This window comes from Rissa tridactyla, chromosome 4, assembly GCF_028500815.1.
Source record: "Rissa tridactyla isolate bRisTri1 chromosome 4, bRisTri1.patW.cur.20221130, whole genome shotgun sequence".
Lineage (NCBI taxonomy): Eukaryota > Metazoa > Chordata > Aves > Charadriiformes > Laridae > Rissa > Rissa tridactyla.
The window spans coordinates 67911225-67933039 of record NC_071469.1 but is presented as its reverse complement, the minus strand read 5'-3'; the positions used below and the strand labels follow the sequence as shown (position 1 = coordinate 67933039).

The following is a 21815-nucleotide window of genomic DNA, read 5'->3' as shown; positions in this document are numbered from 1 at the left end:
CCTCATTCACCGTTTAACACTTGTGTGATCTCCACATCATCATTCAGGAACTGAGCAAGGGAAGAGGTCAGCTCCTTCTCTGTGTCATCGCTCTCATCAGATGAAACACCATCTGCATCTTGCTGGGACAGCTCAGCTTCTTCATCTAAAAACTGCCTTGCTGCACACTACAAGACAAAAAAATCCAAAAAAAATTGTAGTTAGAAGCTGGCCCCCAATTAACTAATGTTACCTAGGAGACCTCTGATCAAATCAGTTCATGAATTCAGAACATCAGCTGCTTACATGGTCACAGATATTAAGCTTCTGGCTTTGAAAAGAGAATCCCTTGCAGGGAAAGGTGATGTAAAGAAGACAAAGCTCAGTAAAACACACGACAGCGCACGATTCATTTTACTTGCTTTCAAAAATGTGTTTTGATTTTGAAGAGCTGGACTACTCGGAACCCAAGCCGACTAGAGACTTCAGATACAGACTTCACTCTGGTTTGCCCTTTTCTGTTTAGGTCTTAGGATCGTTTCGTGAATTCATCAGGCAATGCAACTCGTTATTGAGAAAATGCTCATCTTTGGGGAAGATAAGGCACTTCACATGTGAACTGCAGTCCAGGAGACATAATACAGACCTTGGTTCTAAGTTCCATCAAAAACAGACAACACCACATTCACAAGAATGTACATGGAAAAAAAATAAATTAATTCAGGAAGATGTTTTGTCAGAGATACTTTGTATTAAATACTTTGTATTTTTCTCTTATAATTTCAGCTATAAAGTACTAAAGTAAAACATGAAAAAAACAAAAAACATTGTGTCCCAATTAGTCCAAAAGAATGATTCGTTTGCCTTCAAAATACGTTGAATGAAAAGCACAAGGCTGTAAATTGTTGTTCAGTACATGGAAGACAAGGGCATCTTCTGCTAAAATAAGTGACATCTCCGATTTTCAAATTTTTCTGTCTTTTAATTACTTGCTTACACCAATCAGTAAGCCTGAATGACAGGCCTTATTAATAGTTCCTTTTCTAGAACAGTTTTGATTGTTTTGAAACACACTGGAGGTCACCTGTTTACAGGAAAGAACTCTCAATGCTATTGCCAATTAGTCTTAATCCTTCTTATTTGTGAAGGACTACGGAGAGGACAAACCCTGCAGTGTGAAAAGAACTGAGACACCAGAAACTAACAGTCAAGAGTCTGGTCACGCTTGGAAACAAGAAGTTACCAGGTTCTTCAATTATTTATTGAATCTTTGAACTCAGCCAATGGCTGTTTTGGTCGCCTTGGACTTCTCACAATCTCCGTTAATGTAATTGCAGATCTCTGCTGCACTTACAACTCCGTTGCCTGCACTTCTGGGAGAACACCCTAACTGGCGGTGGACTGATCAGAATGATTTTCATGTCTTGGATCTCCTGTGGATCTGGAGTTCTGGCATGTTCATCACTATGGATGTTTAGGTAAGATGATATGCGAAGGCAGAGTAGAATTTCATAAGCATACACGTTCTCTTTCCATGAACCTTTTGGTCTCGCATTAAGAAAATGTTTAAATAAAATTGAAAGATTATATTTCATCACTGATACTATAGGGGAGTCTCCATAATGAAGATTATCTTTAAAACATTAAAAATATCTAACATAATGTGCCCTGGAGCCTAAGCAGTAATTTCTGCTTAGCCAGCCATGCATATTTAAAAGCTTTTTCACTTACTATGAATATATAATTCTGGCCCTGCATCTTCTCCTGCCTCCATTCCTGATGCAGTGACAGATTAAAGTGTAAAACACAAAGTTAAGATTTAAGCTTTGGGGTCGAGGGATCATTGCTGTCTTAATATGTTCAAAGTCGAAACCATTGGAGTAGGTGGTAAATTCATATGAACAAGTATCTACTAGCGTAAGTTCTGGATGAGAACCTGAGGTTCCTGAGTCCAACTAATCTTTGAGTGTCTTCTACTCATAATGTAAATTGTTATTTTGCTCCAGAACATTATGATGCAGGGCCCTGCAGATCCCTCTGAAAGTCAGGCAATGGATGTGAGATTATCCAGTGTTTCAAGATATGATCTCAAATGTTTGCGATAAACTTGTGTGAAATAGCTGTGAGCCTCAACCCTCCTAAACAATGTCTTGAAAACAAACAACTGCCCAACTGTGTGCCTGCCACAACACAGTTGTAGCATAAAGCTCCATTTTAGGCTCCAGAATGAGTGTCTCAATGACACAGTAAATTTTTTTCTTAAGTATGTGAAACCAGTGCTCAACATTACTGGCATTTTCATGTTTTTTAAAAATTTCAATATAGACAAATTATAAAATACTTTCAGTTCATTGTTGCAGTTTGAACAGAAAGTAAAATCTCACAAAGTCTCTTTCTGTCTTTTTTTGGGGGTTTTCTTTTGCAACACGTTCTGCTCGTGTTCAAAGACGCATTCTTCAGAGCCAGGTTGGCAATGTTGCAAATGTGCACTTAGACACACACAACACAGCACGGCAGTTTTCTACACTGCAACTTCAGTGCCAGCTGCTCCAAATACGACCTTCAACGTATTAAGAGAGACACATAACGTCACATACCTTGTACGTAAAATTGCTCTTCACCTTTTGCCGTTTGGTACTTCTCAGCTTGTTTGTGTTACGAGCTGCTGAGCTGCTACTTCTGGTCCTGCTTGAGTTCTTCTGAAAATCCATGCTGTCATCACTGGACACGTCTGACTGGAGGAACATTTCACAAACACTTCAATAAAGACTAAAGCAACCAATATTTTAATTACACAGTCATCCTTCAACATCCGGGGTTTTTAAGCAACACCTGATTTTTTGTGATTGATTTGCTATGGTAAAATAATGCAATAATGCTAATCATCTTATTAAATACAAAAGGAACAGAAAAAACCATGTTATTTGGAAGAAAAATTAGGTAAAGTGTGACACGATTATTTTTTTTTCACTCAAAGCTTTGTGGTAGAAAGGTTATTTTACTGCCTTTCACAAAGGGAGAGGCTCAGCTCTCCTGCCTATAACAATATCTCACTGCCAAACAACAACTGCGCAGTCGTCTATGGAGACCTCGGGAAAGAACTGAAGGATGGAAAGCAATTACATTCTAATATGCCTTAGGTCAGATGGCATAAAATATTTTTAATAAGAACACTTGCCTACTGACTGAAGAAAGAGTAAATGTTTAAATATATACTCCATGAATGAGTTTGCATTATTTTTCTTCTGTCTCACCAAAGCACTTACTAACCATGTTAAGGGGGTGTCGGCGTTTTCTGATGGCACGGATCGGCGATTCAAAATCACTATCGTTCATACCCTATGTAAACAAAAAGAAGTACAATTGCAAAGGGCATTGTTGTTTTGGTGTTTGACTTATCATTTTGCTTCTCATCTTTTTGGCGTTTTTTTTTGTTGGGTTTTTTTCCTTTTTCTAAGACTCACATCAGGAGACTTCAAAACATTCTTTTTTTTCCTATTTTGTCTCTGGAAAACGATCTCTTCTTCACTCTCACTGCTGGTTCCTACAGCAAAAATAGTAAACAACATTCACAAGAAAATGCCTTGTTCACAATACAATATTGCTATAACAGAGCAATCAAAATCTGTCTCTCTTATAAAAGTACCTACAAAGGAGATTACTTATTGATCTATGTGGCAAATATTGTTCTCTTTAGCCTTGTTAATCAAAATAAATAATCTCCAGCTGAGATGTACAATAAATCCTGCTTCCCAGGAGAGCCTCTGAGTGGAAGTGATTACCCCGGCAGTACAGATCGAGAAAAAGGGAGGTAAGAAATGAAACCAAGAGAAGTCGTCCTTAAAAGTTGAGTAAGAGTTACACTTCTGGAAGCATTTTGTAATACATGTCCCTTTGGGTGCACTGAAACAAACACAGAACTCACTAAAACGTCCTCTCGCCAATTCCTTTTCAAACAACCCCAGCAGTTTTTGATTTTACAAAGGACTACCTTTATGAAATACAAGATCTTCCTTCACATCCTGTATGACAAAGGCCCAGTGCTGGCCGAGCCCCGGGACTGGGTGCAATGGGTGTGCTGCCCCACAGCAGGCTGGGCATTAACTGCCCCTGCGGCACTGCCGGAACTTCCCTCTGTGTCTGTGAGGGTACAGCAGGAGACGGGGGGTGGAGAGTTGGTTCTGACTAAATCGCTCAAATGTTTGAATTTCTTTAAGGAAACACATAAAATTCCCCAACATTCCACTTCTAAAATAACATATTTAAATACCAATAACTATCATTTCAACAACACACGCTCCCCGGGGAGGTTTTCAAGACCCGAGCAGACAAAGCCCTTAACAACCTGATCCAGGTTCAGTGCTAACCCTGCAATTCTAAAACAACAATTTGGGGTTTTTTTGTGGTTTTGGTTTTGTCTCTTCTGGTGTTTTGGTTTGTGGTTTGTTGTTTGGTTTTGGGTTGGGTTTTTTTTTGTTGTTGTTGTTTTGTTTTTTTTTTAAATGTGGAGTTTCTATTCCTCAGAAACAATGACAGGAAAAGAAGGAAGACATGGATTCAGGGACTCTGCATGGATACAGATGCAGGTGATTACGGATCAGATGGTGAGAAGCTTAAGAAAGGGCTGTGAATGCAGTTCTGGTCACACAGTTATGTCTGGCACGGCTGCACTGTAAGCACTTGTGCAGAGGTATGAGAGGTTTAATTCTGAATATTTCCGCCAACACGTGTGCATGCATTTCAGCCTCAAATGGCTAAGCGCATATGCAGGGTTAAGATTCTGGAAAGTCTCATTGACCCAGCTTCTAATATTACAACCATTATTCCCTTTTCCTTTCATCCTTCCCACCTAAGTCATAAACCAAACTAAGGATCCAAAAGATACTGAATTCTATTTAAATAAACATGAAGATATTAAGTAACTGTACCACTGAAATCCCTACCTGCAGCAGGAGACACACGTAAACTACGAAGGGTGGTGTCTTCCAGGGTTTCGGTTCTTCCTAAAGGGGAATCAAGTGCATCCACAGCTGAATTCCCAAAGTTCTGCCTGCGTGGGCTTTTATTTACTTTATCTGCGAGAGGCACCTCTGGAATTTCCTCCCTGGCACTAGAGAAGACATTCATAGGAATTCTTTTGGCAGCTTGAATATTCATAACCTTTCTACTTGTTGGGGTCGGAAGTGCAGAAGCCAAAGCTTTAGGTGATGCATTTCCTGTTCTTCTGGCTCCTGCCTCCAAGAAAGGCCCTGCAGCAGCAGCAGCCTCAGCCTCAGCCCCTTCTCTGGCACTCGCGGTCCTGCTCTGGAACGGCAACAGTGTGGAAATGGCTCCTCTCGCAAGACTTCTGCAATCCCATTTTGGCGATGTTTCAAGTCTGGAGATATCATTTAGTAACTCTTTTTTATCGTCAGTGGATTTAACATCTGCATGAGTCCCCAAGACATTGTTGAATTTTCTGGTATTATTTGTATTTATATTTTCTTCAAAGACTTCACTCTCACACTCTTCGATGGAAAATCCCAGATCAAAGGTAACAGAAAACAGTTCTTGAGAACAGTCATAAAGATCATCATTATCCAGACCCTGCTCGGTCACACTAATATCTCCTGACTCTTCCAGGGTGGTAGTTTTACCGACTATTGGCCGCTCCTTGGGGGTTCTGTGGGTGTCCTTGCAACATACCTCCAAGGGAAGCCCCGTGGGGCTGTGCTCTGGGGCTGGCCCAGCACCACTTCCACCACAACCTGACCTGACTAAGCGCTTGTTACTCATGGAAAAACTCACATTATTTGTGTCATCAAGGTGTTCATCTTCAAACAAATGTATACTCTTCTCTTCAACAATCACATTTTTCTTGTTCGCTTTGAGATGTTCTTTATCTTTTTGAACAAAATACTTACTTGACGGGTTATTTGTCAGAGTGTGACTTATTGTTGGAGTTTTCTTTTGGATTTCAGTCAATTCTTCATTGTCAAACAGACTGTCAAAGCTGTCATTGAAGTGAAGTTCCTCTTTGGCTTTAACAGCAGCAGTCTCAGAAGATGTTGCAGTTTTTGAAAAGCAGGTACTTACAGAAGCCCACAATTCACTGTTGACTTTCAGTTCAGGATTTTCAGAGAGCAGCAGTGAACAGTTAGCTTCTGAGGGTGCAGGAAAGACTCTGTCCCACAGTTTCTCTGAATAACTACCAGAAATAACTTTTTGAAAAGGACATAGTGTTTCTTCATTTCTCATTATGTTTTCAAAATCATAAAGTTTATTCAAAGAGGGAGGAGATTGTGATAAAAGCCTTTTCACATGGGAAAACGCTTGCTTTAACCAAGAGGGCTCCTCAGATGGTCTCACAAGCACGAATGAATCCACGTATGATTCAGGAAGATAAAATAAGTCAGAGGATATAGGTGATTTCTCAACTGTGAAGCTACTATAACCCGAATCTGCGTGGTTTGTCTCCAGTGACCTACAAGCTTTATCTACAGTTTTGTATTCCTTTGTTGCTGCACTTTCATGAATTATAGTACTTTCACTGTTGTCACATAAGTCAATAAATTCATTTAAGTCAAATGTCACCGCTAGTTCCTCATCTTTTTGACTGCCCTGGTCAGTATTTTCATCCAGAGCAAGTCTTTTTGCTGAGCAAGAAGCTGAGGTGTTACTATCTGTGGGCAACGCAGATTCTAAATTTAGTCCAGAAGTTCTTGTAGGACTCTTTGGTTTTGTTACTTTAAATGTGGTAAAGAATTCACTCCTGCTATCATTTGTATCCGTTAAAAACGGTTTTACTTTTGATCTGTGTGCCATGTCTTTTGTCGATGAGCGTGCTTTCTGATCAAATGTGGAGCTGGTCATGGAAAGATGCCTTTTATTCCTTTGAACATTAACATCTTCAAGATGTAAGTGAGGCTGAATCTCCAGTTCATAGCTGCAATCTCCCTGGTGACGAACACAGTGCAACATTTACTGTAAATACATACAGGCTTACAAGGAGTTGTCATAAGGATATTTAAAACAAGTGACAAAGGTTTTTATACTCCTAAAGGTTATTAGAAAGGAGAAAAAAAAAAAAAGGAAACTGCTTTGCATTTAAGGTCACAACTTTCAAACAAAACGTTTACTGGCAGCAACTGCAAATCCATGCTTGGGTAGTCAAACCATCAAACCTGAATGTTTTAGAAAGACCAAAAGATACCATGCGTAAATAAAGACAGCATTTACCAGAGCAGCAAGGCAAAAATTCTGCACTGTCGTGCAGTTAAGATGCAGTTCTCAGAACATTAACAGCAAGCAACGTCACTGAGCTAATACAACGTGCAAGGTCCTATGTCCTTGGATGGGCTACTGCTTGCAGGCTGTAGCTGTGGAGGACCAGCAAATTGCCAAAGGTGCTGTGAGCAAAAGAAACGCTTATTCAAGCACAAGTGAGCCTAGAGTTCTCTGTTCTCTTTGTACTGTCACTGTAATTTGGCTATTGCCATTGATGGCACATTAAGAACTTCTCACTTACATACTCTGAACTTTTTTTTTTTTTTACAGATGGTTATTAATCATCCGTTCAAAAGACACTGACCTAGGCAACCAACTCTTTTACAAATACATTTGAAAAAAGCACAATAGACGTTGCCATTGCTCCCAGAGAGGCATCCATACAAGGACTGCCTGGATTGAAAAGCTACTTATTTATTGTCTTTCTCACTCTCTCTTTTAAATTAAGATTTCAAAATTAATGCATGCAATCTCCAAAAGGAAGAGTAGGGGTCAAATGAGGCTCTGAAAGCAATGCCTTGAAATACTCCTTCAAAGTTCAAACCTGTTTCACTAATGAAAAATAAAAATGAAGATGTAAGATCTAAACAGATGGTACAATTACTTTTTAGCAGCTCAGTCAGATGAATCCCTAGACTCATTAATCCCTGAAATTAAACAAGGTATCTTTATAGAATAGTGTGTGATAAAACTGACTTCTACAATAAGAGGTTACCCGCTTCCTATACGAGTAACATTCTCCAAAAGTCTTACCATCTATAAATAGGAAAAAAATGAGGTCCTCATCATCATAACTTCCTGAACCCTCCTCACTGTCCCACGAGAATATTATTAGAGCAGTTCTACTTCAGCTTGTGCTAGCCATGCTGATAATCACTCTCCAAACTCCATATCTGTATCTCCCAGTAGAGTACAGTAACCTCCCATCCTGCTCTAGCTCTTCACAAGCCAGACCTGTCACTGCCCATCATAGGTACCCAGCCAACGTGCAGACTCTTCTCCTGTGGGCATAACCCCTTGTCTTCATTCAGAGAGAATAGGACTTATCATTTCTTCAACACTTGGCCTCTCTGTAATTGAGTTCCTAAGAAAGTTTCCAGAGCTGTTCTAACCAATGACACCGTGACACCAACATCTTGATAAAACTGGGACCCCTGGGACATCTCTTCCAAAAGAGACTGCGAAGAAATTAAACAGCTGGGGTTTCCACAGATTATAGACCTGGAGCTGCTGTTAAACAACCTTTTACTGCTACACTCCTTACAGCAGCCAGAGGAGTCAATCATGGAAAACAAGGTTTGAAAAATACTCTGGAAAGTCATTTTATCCAATTACACAAAGCAGAAACAGCCATACCTAAAATTGCTGCTGCCTAGCTTGCCTAAATATATTCCTGAGCACAGGATTCGAAGCTGTCTTCCATGCATTTGAAGGCTGATCACATCCTAACACAGTTTTGCATCCTCTCTGGTTGCAGTGGATGAAGCATATTATCCAGTATTAACAGCATCTTTTCTCTCTCAATAATAATGAAGTTAATATTTAGATTTTATCACTAACTTCATGTACGTGCCCCAGAAAGGATCGTATGCAGAATAAGTAAGGCAGGATGTGTGTACAGGCTGCTTTGGGGACAGGGTACGGCTGGTTTCAAACCCTGTTGCCAGCACTGACACCCGTGTCTCAGCGACAATGTACGCGACTGTGTGTGCCCAGCGCAGCAGGAGAACGCCCAGGGAGGGAGTTCAGTTGCTAGAGATTCATCTCTAAAGGGCTGTGAAACCCCTACTCCATTTGTCACTACAGAAGATGTTACTCAGCTGCTACACACTTACTGCCTATGCTTAGGCTACCCATTTATAAACATACCCAAAAAACCTAAGAGTTATGATTTTTTAAGAAGAGACCTCCAAGGAGATCCCCAGACTATACAGGCTGACTTATAAGAAGTCTTAATACCAAAATAGTGAAGAAAACAATTACTATGAAAGGGTTAAAGGATTATTCTGATACATGTGTGTTCTAAATAATTAGTTTCCCTCAAGCTCAGTCAAAACACAGAATCAAGATATGGAAGTCTTTGTATGAAATCAGAGGAGAAACAAACAACAACCAACATAACCTGGTCCAATTAACTTCACAAATATCATCTGAGGAGATTACACATTTGGTTTACAAGATAACGGTGCTGATAATGATATGTTTAGATTTATGTAAGTAATGACTGAATGTTGCATAATATTTCAATTAAAGTATTCAAGCATTATAAGAACACAACTTATATTAAATGGATTAAAGATTGATTAGCTGCCAAACCACTAAGCCTTATTGAAACAGAAGTAGGTGATGCTCTTCCCACCCAATACACTCCTAAGAGGCACAGCGCAGATCATTCTTGGCCCTATATTATTCTGCATTTTTTTAAGTAACCCAAAGTAAAGCAAAACTATGCAAACCTGCAGGAAAAGATGAGGGTTGTGAATAGGTAAAAGGATAATTCAAATCACAACTAGACCAGAGGCAGAGCACATAAGAGCAAATCATTTATGTTTTCATATGGCCAAACATGAAGTTGTATGTTTAGGACAGTAAGAGGTAACAGAACTGTATGATGTCATCCAAAGCACCTAAAGAAACTCAAGAACGAAGTTCCTGAATTGGTAATAGTGGCATGTAACCTCTTGCTTACATACCTCAGGAACCAGGAGGTGGCAAATGTGATGCCATTTTTTAATTGTCAAGGTGGAAGCTAACCTTATCTCCATACTGAATGTATCAGTATAAGCTATAACAGATAATGTAATTATCGGATGAGTCTTCTTCAGAAGTTTCAATCTTGCTTTTGAAAATAAAAAATCAGATGTAAAAAACCCATTAGATTTCTTTAAAGAGACCAACATGCAAAAACATTGAGAAGCTCTCATGCATATCATCTTCCCATCTTTCTGAAAGGCTTTCAAAAAGTCCCTGCCAAAATCCTTAAAGACACTGCATAGGATGGTTTAGGTTGGAAGGGTCCTTCTCCTCAGGGCTGCTCTCCACCCAGCTTGGATTCATGCATGAGATTGCCCTGACTCATATGCAGGACCCTGCACCTGGCCTTGTTGAACTTCAGAGGTTCACATAGGCCCACCTCTCAAGCCTGCCAAAGACGGCATCCCTTCCCTCCAGCGTGTCAACCGCACCACACAGCTTGGTGTCATCGGCAAACTTGCTGAGGGTGCACTCGACCCCACTGTTCACATCGCCCACAAAGAAGTTAAACAGCACCAGTCCCAGTACTGACCCCTGAGGAATGCCACTCATCACGGGTTGCCACTTGGACATAGAGCCATTGACCACAACCATTTGAGTGCAACCGTCTAGCCAGTCCCTTACCCACTGAGTGATCCATCCATCAAATCCATATCTCGCCAATTTAGAAACAAAGATCTTGTGTGGCAGGGTGTCAAATGCTTTGCACAAGTTCAGGTAGATGATGTTAGTTGCTCTTCCCTTATCCTTAACTTGAACTTATCCTTAACTTAAACAGAGAGTGCAAAACAGGGAAATTTCTTGCATGGAGAAGCAATTGGGTGCAACACAGAAACAGGAGGAGTGAGGAGCTGTTACAGCAAAGAACTTCATTAGGCCACCGTATATATCCATGATTATGTTCTAATTTGGGAAAAGAAAAAAAAAAAAAAAAAGAAAAAAGCAAAGTCTAGCAAAACTGCCATGTGCCAGGACAACAGTCCAGAGACAAATTTAGCATCTAGGACAAACTGGAGTAACCTAATTTCAGGCTTACATGGAGTTATATAACTGCTCCAGTTCAACTTGGTCACTCAAAATACTTTCTCCCAAACAAAATACTTTCTCCCAGTGAGCCTAGTTAATTCTGATGGAATGAAAGGACAGAATTGTAATTATCACATTTTAGCCTGAATGTGTACAATTCGTAGAATCTTAAATTACCTGATCAGCTCTTCTATAGCCTAGTAAGCTCCAGTGTGTACCAGCTACTCAGTAAATAGGTCATGCAGGAGTAAAAAACCAGGCATCTCTCTTATATTATTGTACTCAATTAATGACCTTGCTTACAACTACTGATTCAGTTTAAAAAGCAATAGGTTTTTTAATATAGAAAATAGAAAGAAAAAAGTAAACTTAAGATATTAAAATTTTCATTACTAATAAATATATGCATATTTGCATATGCATATGCACACATATGCATATGCGTGTATATACACACATACACTGTTTAATTCACACACTTAATTTAAGGCATCTAATATCAAAATTAATATTAACCTCTCTCTCCTCATAAGCTGCTTTGGATGTTCATTTTCTAACGAGATTCAGATGTCTGCCAAAACCCTGGTGATTTTGCCATTTAAAAATTAAAAGATACGTCTGCAAACAGATACAATATAGATTGTAACAATTATAACTTCTTTAATTGAAAGCTTGATTGAAATGTAGGGAAAAGCAGCACGAACAATCAGCATTTAAGTGTTTTCTGACACAAACCAGAACCTATCTTCAGAACTGTTTTTTTGTTAGATCTAGGGAAGAAAGGCTTTGGGATTTTCAGTTTCACACTGAGTGTTAAAGCCCATGGAGCCGACGCTGCCAATATAGTTAGTCACATGGGTATATTTTCTGGTTAACTTCTGTTTTAGCATGAATATTAACAAAAATTACAACAGTAAGGCTGGTGGTTTTCACACAGTATTTTGAGTAGGTAGAGTAGGTATCAAAGCAGTATATTCCAATCTATTCAAGTGAGAAGTGGTTACAATTGTCTCCTTGTAGGTGATCAGTTGATCCCTTAAATACCCTTGTGTTTGACCCCACACAGGATCGTCAACACGTGGAAGAGCCCCTTTCGCATATTCTGGAAACAAAACACTGTGCCTCAAATGCTCTCAGCCATGTCCATTCTCCCCTAGTCCCCACAAACACTTTTTTAAAGTTTACAAATACCTCCTAGGCTATAATTATTGTTTTTAATATATGGGACATGTTAGCACACACTCACTGAGGAAGCCAAACTGCCCTTCAGTTGCAATAGGAGGCTTCTGGAGGACAGAGAAATGGAAGCGTGCAGTCTTCCTCCAGCTCCTCCAGAGAGAGCGTCTGCCTTTCAAGAGTCCCGCTCACCTGCCCAACAAACTGGGCAGTAGGCAGTAAAATGCTATGTTCTGCTGAAATGGTTTACCATAAAAGTATGTATTATATAGCACTTATTAGTGCCCAGTAATGAGACTGAAGCACAAGATTGCAAGAGGACAAACAGCCACAGCTGTCAGACAAAGGCTGCTTTAACCCAGTGTGTTGTATGTGACCAAGAACCGAGAAAGTGTAGAAATAAAGAAATTACAGAATGCTCCTTCCCCAAAACGTGTCCATCTGCCCACACGGGTTACTTGATGTGAGCTTACACTGGCTAAAAATTATGTCTACACCCCCCTGAACGGCAGTAGATGAACTTTCACTGTATACAAGGTCAGGGCATATGACATATTTTTACCATAACCGAATTTTTTCTGCTTCATTTTATGCTACTTTTCCTACTGATTTCTGAAATTCCTGTCCCTTTTCTGAGCAACAGTGATCATTAAACTAATGTTTACACAGAAGTATCCAAAACAACTCTTTCCTGGCTAAGGCAGCTTTCTCCTTCACTCAATTTCAAACTTACTGGTACAGAATTTAACTCTCCAGCTTTTTAGAACTTGCTCACATGGTAATTCTTTTTGAAATTTATTACCATCTTTTACTTTTATCACCAAAAATAATATTTTACTGCTGTAAAAATTATCCCTTTTCTAGATCATTTAGCAAAGAGGTTAAACAATTCTGCTGCTTAGCTGCTAACCTCCCTGCCATCTGAGTACAGGCCATTATTTATACCTTTCGGGAACTGGTTAATGAACAGAATAATCAATCCCTCCTTTTCCGTGTTCTGTGATTGCTTAGTTTCCAGAAGAGACTCTAGGGGAAGGAACACCAACAAAAACTTTGTTTGGAAGTTCAAGTATATTCCATCAGATGGCCCTTAAAAATATATTTAGTTGATTCACTAAAGAAGCCTAAGGGACACAGAAACCACAATTTCCCCCTACAAATTTCTCTTACTAACAATATCAGGTCATAGATGTATCTACCACTTCTATTGCTGTTTTGCTGTCGGGCAGCTTGCCTGCAATGAATCACGAACTCTCCCATGCAGCCACCCAACACCCTTTTCAAAACCCCAGGCAGCGCCTGACACCTCCTGCTCCTGCGACACCAGGCTGAGCCAAGTGCTGGGAATCCTTGAAGGGTTACCATCTGCTCCTGCTTAGAGCAACCGGCTACTTCTCATTTATCTGCTTCTACTTATTTTGCTGATACTCTAATTTGAGAGAGCATCTGTCTATAGAGCAAACACAGCTACACAATAAAAACACTCAAAAGATCCCTAAAAAGGAAGATTAATTAGCAAAATACAGGGTATATACCCTAGCGATTCTGGGAACAGGTATCATTAGGTATCATTAAAGAGGCTACAGAGGCAAGAGTGAATGTTCAAGAACATCTGAAGTGTCAGAAAATAAATTAATCTCTGGTTTAGTGACTGTGTATTTTATAAAACTCTCGGGACAGAAGTGACAGGTAGTTAGTATTAGAGGTGTCTGACCTGGCAACCACAGATGGTTCTGTTATCTGGCATCACAGAGAGGTTAATGCGGACATTTACTGTTTGACTTCCTTAGCCTGGGGTGTCCCGTGCCAAGAATTGTGGAAATCTACAGGGGAGAGGGGAAACCCACCACACTACAGAGAGATACACAGCAATGACCTGGATACCGGTGTGTCATTTCCATGAAAATATGGATAGCGAAACACTCCTGAACCCCACTGACCATGGTCGTTTCTTAAGCACTGCATTTCCATGCCAATATTAAAAATACAAGCAGCAACAGGTATATCCAAGCGGATAGCAGGACCGTTGCATCTAGAAGTAGTTTTTCAACTACAGCAGCAGTTCATTGTTCTAAATAAATGATTATATTCCACCAAACTTTGTCACCGGTGCATTATTATAATATTAAAAACAATGTTAAAATATTATCCTGTCTCAAAACATAAATAGTATCTTCAAGGAGCTTTGGTGTATAGTAGCTCCTACATGAGTCCCAAGACTCTGCGAATGGATTGCCAGTTCATACTTGGCACACTGACTGTCAAAGAGCTTTGCCAAATCAGTCTCCTGTAAGAGCTTAAGGAACAACCAACTGATTATTCACAGACACAAATAACATAAATATTTTGACAGTTTGTGAAATACAGCATACAACTATTTTAAATTCAGAAACCTAAATGCAAAATTTAGATGTGTGTGTACATACACACACATCCCTAAACAAATAAAATAACAATGGAACAAACCCAACAAAAGCCAACAGTAGCCAGAATAGGTACGTGCTGTACAATTCTACTGCCAGCAGGGCGGGAGCTCAGGAGCACATCCATTAGTAATAAACACCCCAGAAGGCAGGCAGCGACATACCATACCACAGAGTGCGCATCAAGTGTCTCTTGGCTGTAGATTTAAGTTGGCAACCCTATATCCCATACCTGATATTCCATTTGGTTTCCACAAGATGTTATATTACGGCATGTTTTGCAGAAAACTGAGATCATTTAACTTCGGTGGGAAGACTATTTTTGGCTGGTCTGCCTGAACCCGAGGCACAAGGGCTGTGGAAGGCTTTCACGCAGCGCTGCAGAGGAACACCGAGTCACCCCTAAACAGGGCAGAAACGCTAGCTCAAATTAACACGGCTAAGCCCTTCCAGGTGCCACACAATCTGCTCAATCCCTTGGCCCATGCACATGGCTGACACCCCAGAATCCTTTGCCTAATCACTCTTACTTCTCCATTCTCACTGCCACAGGATCATTAAAAACAGAAAGCACCTGCAATTAAAGGTCTGAACAATCTTAACCGGGTCTCAATTAGCGTTCAGGCTCAAATCATTTGGCAACAAGATCAGAAGAATCAATATGGCACAAAGAAACTATTTTAATTGGAGAGCTGAGATTTTTTGGTCTTGTGGGCTCTCCCTGGCAGCCTTACTGGCTGAGAACAGAACAAATGTCCTGCCACCCTCCCGCTGGGACGCATGCTCCGCTTGGGCTTTCTGCAGTAAAGAACAATCCAGGCCACCTCTGCTGAGCTTTCTTTTGAGGATCCCAAGACAGCGCATTTTCTCTGATTATCTGTTCTCTGCTGATCAAGCCAGATTCAGTGCCCAGACAATAAATAGCACCCCACAGTTCAAACCCGCAGTTCCACAGATGCGTTAGTCCGTCTGCCACAAACACTGTAACGAAACATCATTTACCATCTAAAATTATTTGTTATTGGATGGGAAGAAGTCTTGCCACATCTCGTATCAGGATTTTAACCCAAGACGTACTAATGTCAATAAAGGCAGAAAAAAAAAAAGTTTTATTGTCCTTTCTTGAACCATTTTTAACTTTGCATTCATTGTCTCCTGGAAAAAAAGTCACAGCTGGCTGGGAACACTGTGTTTTCCCCCCAAACCAGGTCTGATTTAAAACTTCAAAATCATGGAAAGACTTTTATTTGGAATTTTAGGGTATCCTGGGAACACTTTCCCTGCTGCCAGGCATTTCACCCCGTGAATCCTTCAAAGCAATCTAAGACAGAGGATAAATGACAGATGATTTTAGTGGCAGTTGTTGCGGGTTCATCTTCTAAATCCTGTTTCCCAAGGTGTGTGGTACCAGAGATTACTTGGGTGAAAAAGGGTGAGAATCTTTTGAGTGGGAGTTTTTGTGTTTTCTTTTGTCTTTCTAGGGATAATAATGAACCTCACTGTAACTTCACACTGCCAACTCTGAAGCGGGAAATGGACACCCATAGTCATCCTCCCACATTGGACAACATTCTGACATTTACAAAGTCCCTAAGAGTTGCCTGCCTCCCAGGGAATAAAAAATAATGCACTCGCACTTCAATATTTCCTGTCACTTAACCTCAGAAACTTGGACAAATAGCATTTCAATAAAAATGATTACTTTGCCCTGACCTTGTTTCCAAACAGTACCGTTTAATTTTCAAAAATGCTTATAAAAGCTATTGAATTATCTTGCATAATGACAACTTGATTTGTTACCATGTTACACAAAAAATCCCTGTTTGTAGCTAGCAGAAAATCCAATCCCATCTGCCCACTTCTCGTTGCTGTAGTAATAAAGCCACACAGGCATTAAGGGCTTTTCTGCAGTGGATGTGGCCTGTCGCAGGCTTCATATTTGGGATTTCTTTTACTTTTATTTTTTTCTTTTGATTGTGCCAACTTCTTCTCTAAGTTTTTAAGAGCATATAAATACAATATACAATTTTTTCCCCCAAACGTTTTCACTTCATCTATTTAAAAATATCGAAGCCTTTTCACTGACTTTTTAAAATTTATTATGCAAAACACAATTGCATAGGAAGTTTCTTGGAATCATAGAATGAGTACAAGGAAAGGAAAGCTACATATCAGTAAATTCCTGAGCTTTCTTCTGTAATAAAAACCAAAACACTCATAAAGAACACATAAATACCTCCTAAGATGGCTCGTATTAAATTATTGCTAATCTCTGAATGAGATTCTTCCCAAGAAATAATTAGTTTCATCAGAAGCTTCTAGATCATTTGGTTATTCGTAGTAAAATAATGATTTGCCTGTTTTTATCTTTTATCCCTCAGTAAGAAAATAATCAATAGAACTGTGGTTTGAAGTTCAATATCTTAGTTATTTAAGGAAATAGCTTTGACTCGTATTTGTCTTAAATCCCTCTGCTATTAAGAACTGTAAATTAACGTCAGACAGATTAGCAGTGGTATATTTGGCAATAAAATATTTATAGTAGGAACTTTGATGCACAGTACATACATGCAAAACCCTTTGACTCACTGCTAAAACAATTCTTATTTCCATCCACTTATTTTCATATAAGACTAACATTTTAGGTAGATTTTTACAGGCTTAACTTCTGCTAAAGGTAATTTCCTGGAGGCTGGAGTAATATTCCTTTATGCTGTCCCACTGTTTAATAACAGCACTTCCTACAATTTCAAACCACATTTGAAATTGTGGTTTGAAATTCATTCAATTCAATTCAATTCATTCAATTCAAACCACATTGAAAGCCAAGCTTCCAAAAGTTTCAACTTGCTATAGAAACATCCTTCACCAAGAATGCCTCAGTCAAATGGGTGTGTAAACCAGCTTAAGACCATCCCAAGCTGAGTTCTGTATATTCAGCACACACAACGCACCCGGGGATACCTTAATCCAGGCCCAGCAGAAGCACAGAGCTCACGGAGAGGCTGTAGCAGCCTCAGCCCCAAACTGCCCGTGCCTGGAGCAAGCACAATGTGTCTGGGGGGTCCCACTGCGAAATGGAGCAGGACACTGAACAGGGTGAGATCCAAATCTGGTAAAAAAGCGTGATTCTAAATCTCACGGCTTTCCCAATCATATGCTGAACTGAACTGCTCATGAAAATACAGTGACAGAGAAACATGGGGCCAGCGTTCCACAGGCAGCTCTTTCAGTGTGTGGAATTTTGCCCACACAGCATCAGTCAGGAATACAGACAAGACAGAACCACCTAGAAGAACATGCCTTAGTAGGTGTGCAGAAATTCAAAGCATTGCCTACAAACCTCTAAGTTTCTTTAATTTTGCTCTACTTCTGCATTTTTTAATTAATATTTTCTTCTAAGAACAAATACCCTACAATACAAAAAAAAAAAAAAAAAAAATAATCAGTGTAGTAGTTACTGCCAAAGTAAACCATCCATGCCTCCCCACAGGTCTGGCTATGGGCAACATGGCATAATCAGTTTTTGGCAAAGCTTGATTTCTGAAAGATCCTGATGTGAACAATTTCATATGCATAGTGTTAGGAATACTGTAGAGTACGATATAGTAAGAATACTATATCATAAGGAAAACCTAAACGTCTGAAATTACAATACTACATGAATGTTATATTTACTCCAATTTTAAGTTAAAGTACAAACTTCAAATCAAACTAGTATGAAAACATCCAAGCTTTCAAGCAAATATCCCACGAAGCACACAGAACGCATAGGGATGAAGACCTCAAGACTGCCTTTTATGATGTAACTAGCTTTGGGGGCAAGAGAAGGGCAGCAGATGTTCTTTACCTTGACTTTACCAGGGTTCTGATACATTCTCCTAGCTAAGCTTGTGAGATGTTGGACCACCATGATTAAATCATTTTGAGGACTGGTATGAAGTCCTGGCAGTGGCTAGCTGCTAGGAGCATTTCTCAGAGGTTCTTAGTGTTTAACATTTTTATTACTGACCTTGACTACAGCACAGAGAGCACATTCAGTAAGTTTGCACATGATACCAGGGGAGGAGAAGCAGGTGACATGCTTGAGGGCAGGGCTGCTGCCCAGAGGTTCCTCAACAAAATGACAGAAACCTCACGACAGAAAAATGAGACAGCAGTGTGCCCTTGTGGCAACAAAGACGATCGCACCCAGGCTCCATTAGCAGGACAGTAGCCATCAGGGCAAGGGAAGCGATTGTTCTCCTCTGTTCATCCTCTGTGAGGCCACATCTGGAGTGTTTAGGCTAGTTTTGGGGTCCCAGTACAAGTAATATCTTGGACTGGATCAAGTCCAGCAGGGGCAGCCAAAACTGTCTTGGGGCTGGAGCATACGGAGGTACAGGGGCAGACAAGGGAACTCTGTTCAGTCTTGAGAAGAAGGGGATCTCATTGCTATCTTTATCTAGTGTAAGAGCAGAGGGAAGACAGAGCCAGGCTTCCTGGAGTATATATAGCACAGAGCAGAGGCAGGTGAGCTGGGCTGTCTCATTCCCGTGAGGGACACTAGGCAGACCTGTCTCTGTAAAAGTTCTGTAAAAGCTCGCTTATGAATGCAAGCGTTTGACATTCTACCTTGCTTATCATTTTTGGCACCTACTTTGGCAGAGCTTGGAGGAGAAGACTGAAGACTCGCTTGGTGACTAACAAATTTGCTCTGTAAATTATTTTCAGGGTGCCAAATGTTGGTTTAGCATCTGTAACTTTGAAGGCACTCGGGAACCTGAACAGAATTCTGGTATCAATACACTTTCACAAAAGGAACTGAAGTCACAAATACTTCAAGTGCCTGAGTTGGTGGTGGGGAGTGAGGTCCTCAATTAGAAGAGAAATCACAATTTTTTTAACCATTTCTTTGCCCTTTGACTTCCTTCAGCTCTCTATACCTGAACTCTCCCCAAAGTCCTCTCTCTGTTAGTACGTTCTTGGCTGTAGCTCAGGAACACAGACTCTCAAAGAAGTCAAGAATGCCATTATTCGGTGATGAAGTGGAGAAGCTTATCTTAGCTCTGGAAGTCTATTTACAACTTTCCATTAATACACTTTCCTAGCAAGGAGTACAACTACAATGTCTCTATTCTCTTCCTTGATTAGTCTAGTTATTCAGAAAACTCTGGCAGCTTAGCAACAGATTCTGATGACCTAGAAAACTTCAACACACTAAAAAGCAATATGTGTGGAACGTAAAAGAGATAAACTGGAGGAAAAAGAGCGTGGTGAACAACCGAAGTCTTCAGGTACTTCAACAGATCCACCTCTACACACATCTTATTGTACGTGCCTTTCATTGTAAAGGCATATCTGCTATCCATAACTGATAGCAAAAAAAATTCTCATCTCCCAAATGGTTTTCATACCTGTTAGTTTGACTGCCCTCCTCTTATCCTTTAACTCTTAGGAGCAATTAAGTTTCTAATTACAGCTTCCACAGAAAACAAACCAAAAAGCCTCAATACACAACTACCTTAAAACATGCATTACATTCTGGCATTATTTTTATGCGATGCATTTAATGTACAAAATTATTTCCAATTCCTATTACACTCTGGAATAGTTCTAATATCATTCTTGGTGACCTTGCTCCTTGACATATATATTTCTTGCATTTAATGTCCTTGTGTAAAAAATTGACACTTGGATCCCTTAAAAAAAAAACAAAAAGATGATTTATGGGTGAGACTTTCTTCTGTTTTCGGAAACACTAACTGTTTTTAAACAGCTTCTGTGGAATAAATTAAGAATTACAGAATACCAGTGGGATACATCTTGAAACAAAATTAAATACATGTTATCCGTTCCACAATAACTAACTTCGCCCCATGCAAACATTTCTCCACTTTTTGTTTCAACTGACCAGCCAGAACTAGAGCACTTATTATGTTTTAATTAGTCTGACTGTGCATTAAATACCTGCTGCTTGTTTACAGCCAGCCAAATGTAAACACCTTACCTGTTCATGTCTCATTAGCTCTATCATTTCCATAACACTGATAAAATGGTAGCAACGATCTGAGTGATCAACCATGGATGTAGGAAAAGGACGGTTCTGCCAAATTCTCCATTCAGACAAGGAAAGTTCATGAGTTGCCTCCTCTTTATGTTTCTGCAGTTTGAAATTAAGATTGGCAAGGAGATATTAATCAAGAAATTGTTTAGCAAAACTAGTGTCTACTTCTCTGGTAGGGACCATAAATGCTCCGAATGCAGGAAAGTATTTAAACATTATCACAAATGTTTAAGTCTGGTTTAAATAAAAGCAATTCTGTGTTTTGTGTTGTCACACCTTTTCAAGGAAGACAGGTTGTTTTAAGTGGTGAAAGGACACAAACGCTCCAAATTTTTTCTCTGAATCAGAAAAGAGCTTGTAAAACTTGAGCTTTTCTTTCAGTAACGCTTTTATAGTTCTATAAACAAGGAGATGAAAACATGTGGATACAATACCATCATGAATACAGTATCCTGCATGGAATTCTTCGAAACAGGAACAGAATTTAATGGATACTGAGAGATTTTTTAATGCATTTTTAATTTACAGAGCTAACCTCAAATGCCCATTTCAAACACCTAACCCTTAAATTCTTGACCTCAAAAACCTACATAGAATTCTCAAAATTGCATTTTTAATACAGACCTCCTTCAAATTCTTAGATAACTTTGTTACTCAGGGTATCCTTTAGGCCTCATATCAAAGAAAACATTACATTTAGGTTATACTCACTGATACTTCTTCCAGGTTTTCTAAGGTTTCAAACCGAGTTTGAGGCAGTATCGGTTCCTTTACTCCATCACTTTCCTTAATCCTGTAAAGTCTGTCCCATATTTCAAATTCCTCAGGTGACAGAGACCAATTCTCATGACCGTGTATTTGCTTTTGGCCTATGGGGAAAAAAACAGTAACAGAAAAATGTTACCCACTTGAAGAAAAAGGATACGCGGAATAAAAAGAACTTTGTATGACACCAATCAAAACAAAAAATACCTTCTCTGTGCCACAAGCATAACCAGATAGAGAGAATCTGATGTCTGAAACAAGTACCAGAACAGTGTTGTATGTGTTATAATTATGGATAAATCTAATAAACAATTTTGGGGGGAGAAGGCATCATATAAACAAAGATACAGATGGATAGCAAGGAAAGAAAAAAGAGGCTC

General features: G+C 39.6%; 1 protein-coding gene across 7 annotated transcripts in view; it reads right to left on the bottom strand.

Annotated features, from left to right (window-relative positions):
- The window catches only part of FANCM (FA complementation group M), a 72103-nt gene that overhangs the window by 6617 nt on the left and 43671 nt on the right, over window positions 1-21815 (bottom strand). The window contains exons 12-18 of one of the 7 annotated variants that reach the window (XM_054198447.1): window positions 21382-21539; window positions 20614-20766; window positions 4923-6915; window positions 3444-3523; window positions 3250-3318; window positions 2577-2714; window positions 11-167 (exon numbers count right to left, since the gene is read on the bottom strand). In XM_054198447.1, the coding sequence (XP_054054422.1) occupies window positions 11-167; window positions 2577-2714; window positions 3250-3318; window positions 3444-3523; window positions 4923-6915; window positions 20614-20766; window positions 21382-21539 (2748 nt within the window). Of the gene's footprint in view, window positions 1-10; window positions 168-218; window positions 633-2576; window positions 2715-3249; window positions 3319-3443; window positions 3524-4922; window positions 6916-10620; window positions 10903-14820; window positions 15027-17967; window positions 18038-20613; window positions 20767-21381; window positions 21540-21815 lie in introns of those variants that run through there. The other 6 variants (XM_054198449.1, XM_054198450.1, XR_008465915.1 and 3 more) reach the window with 6 other exon arrangements.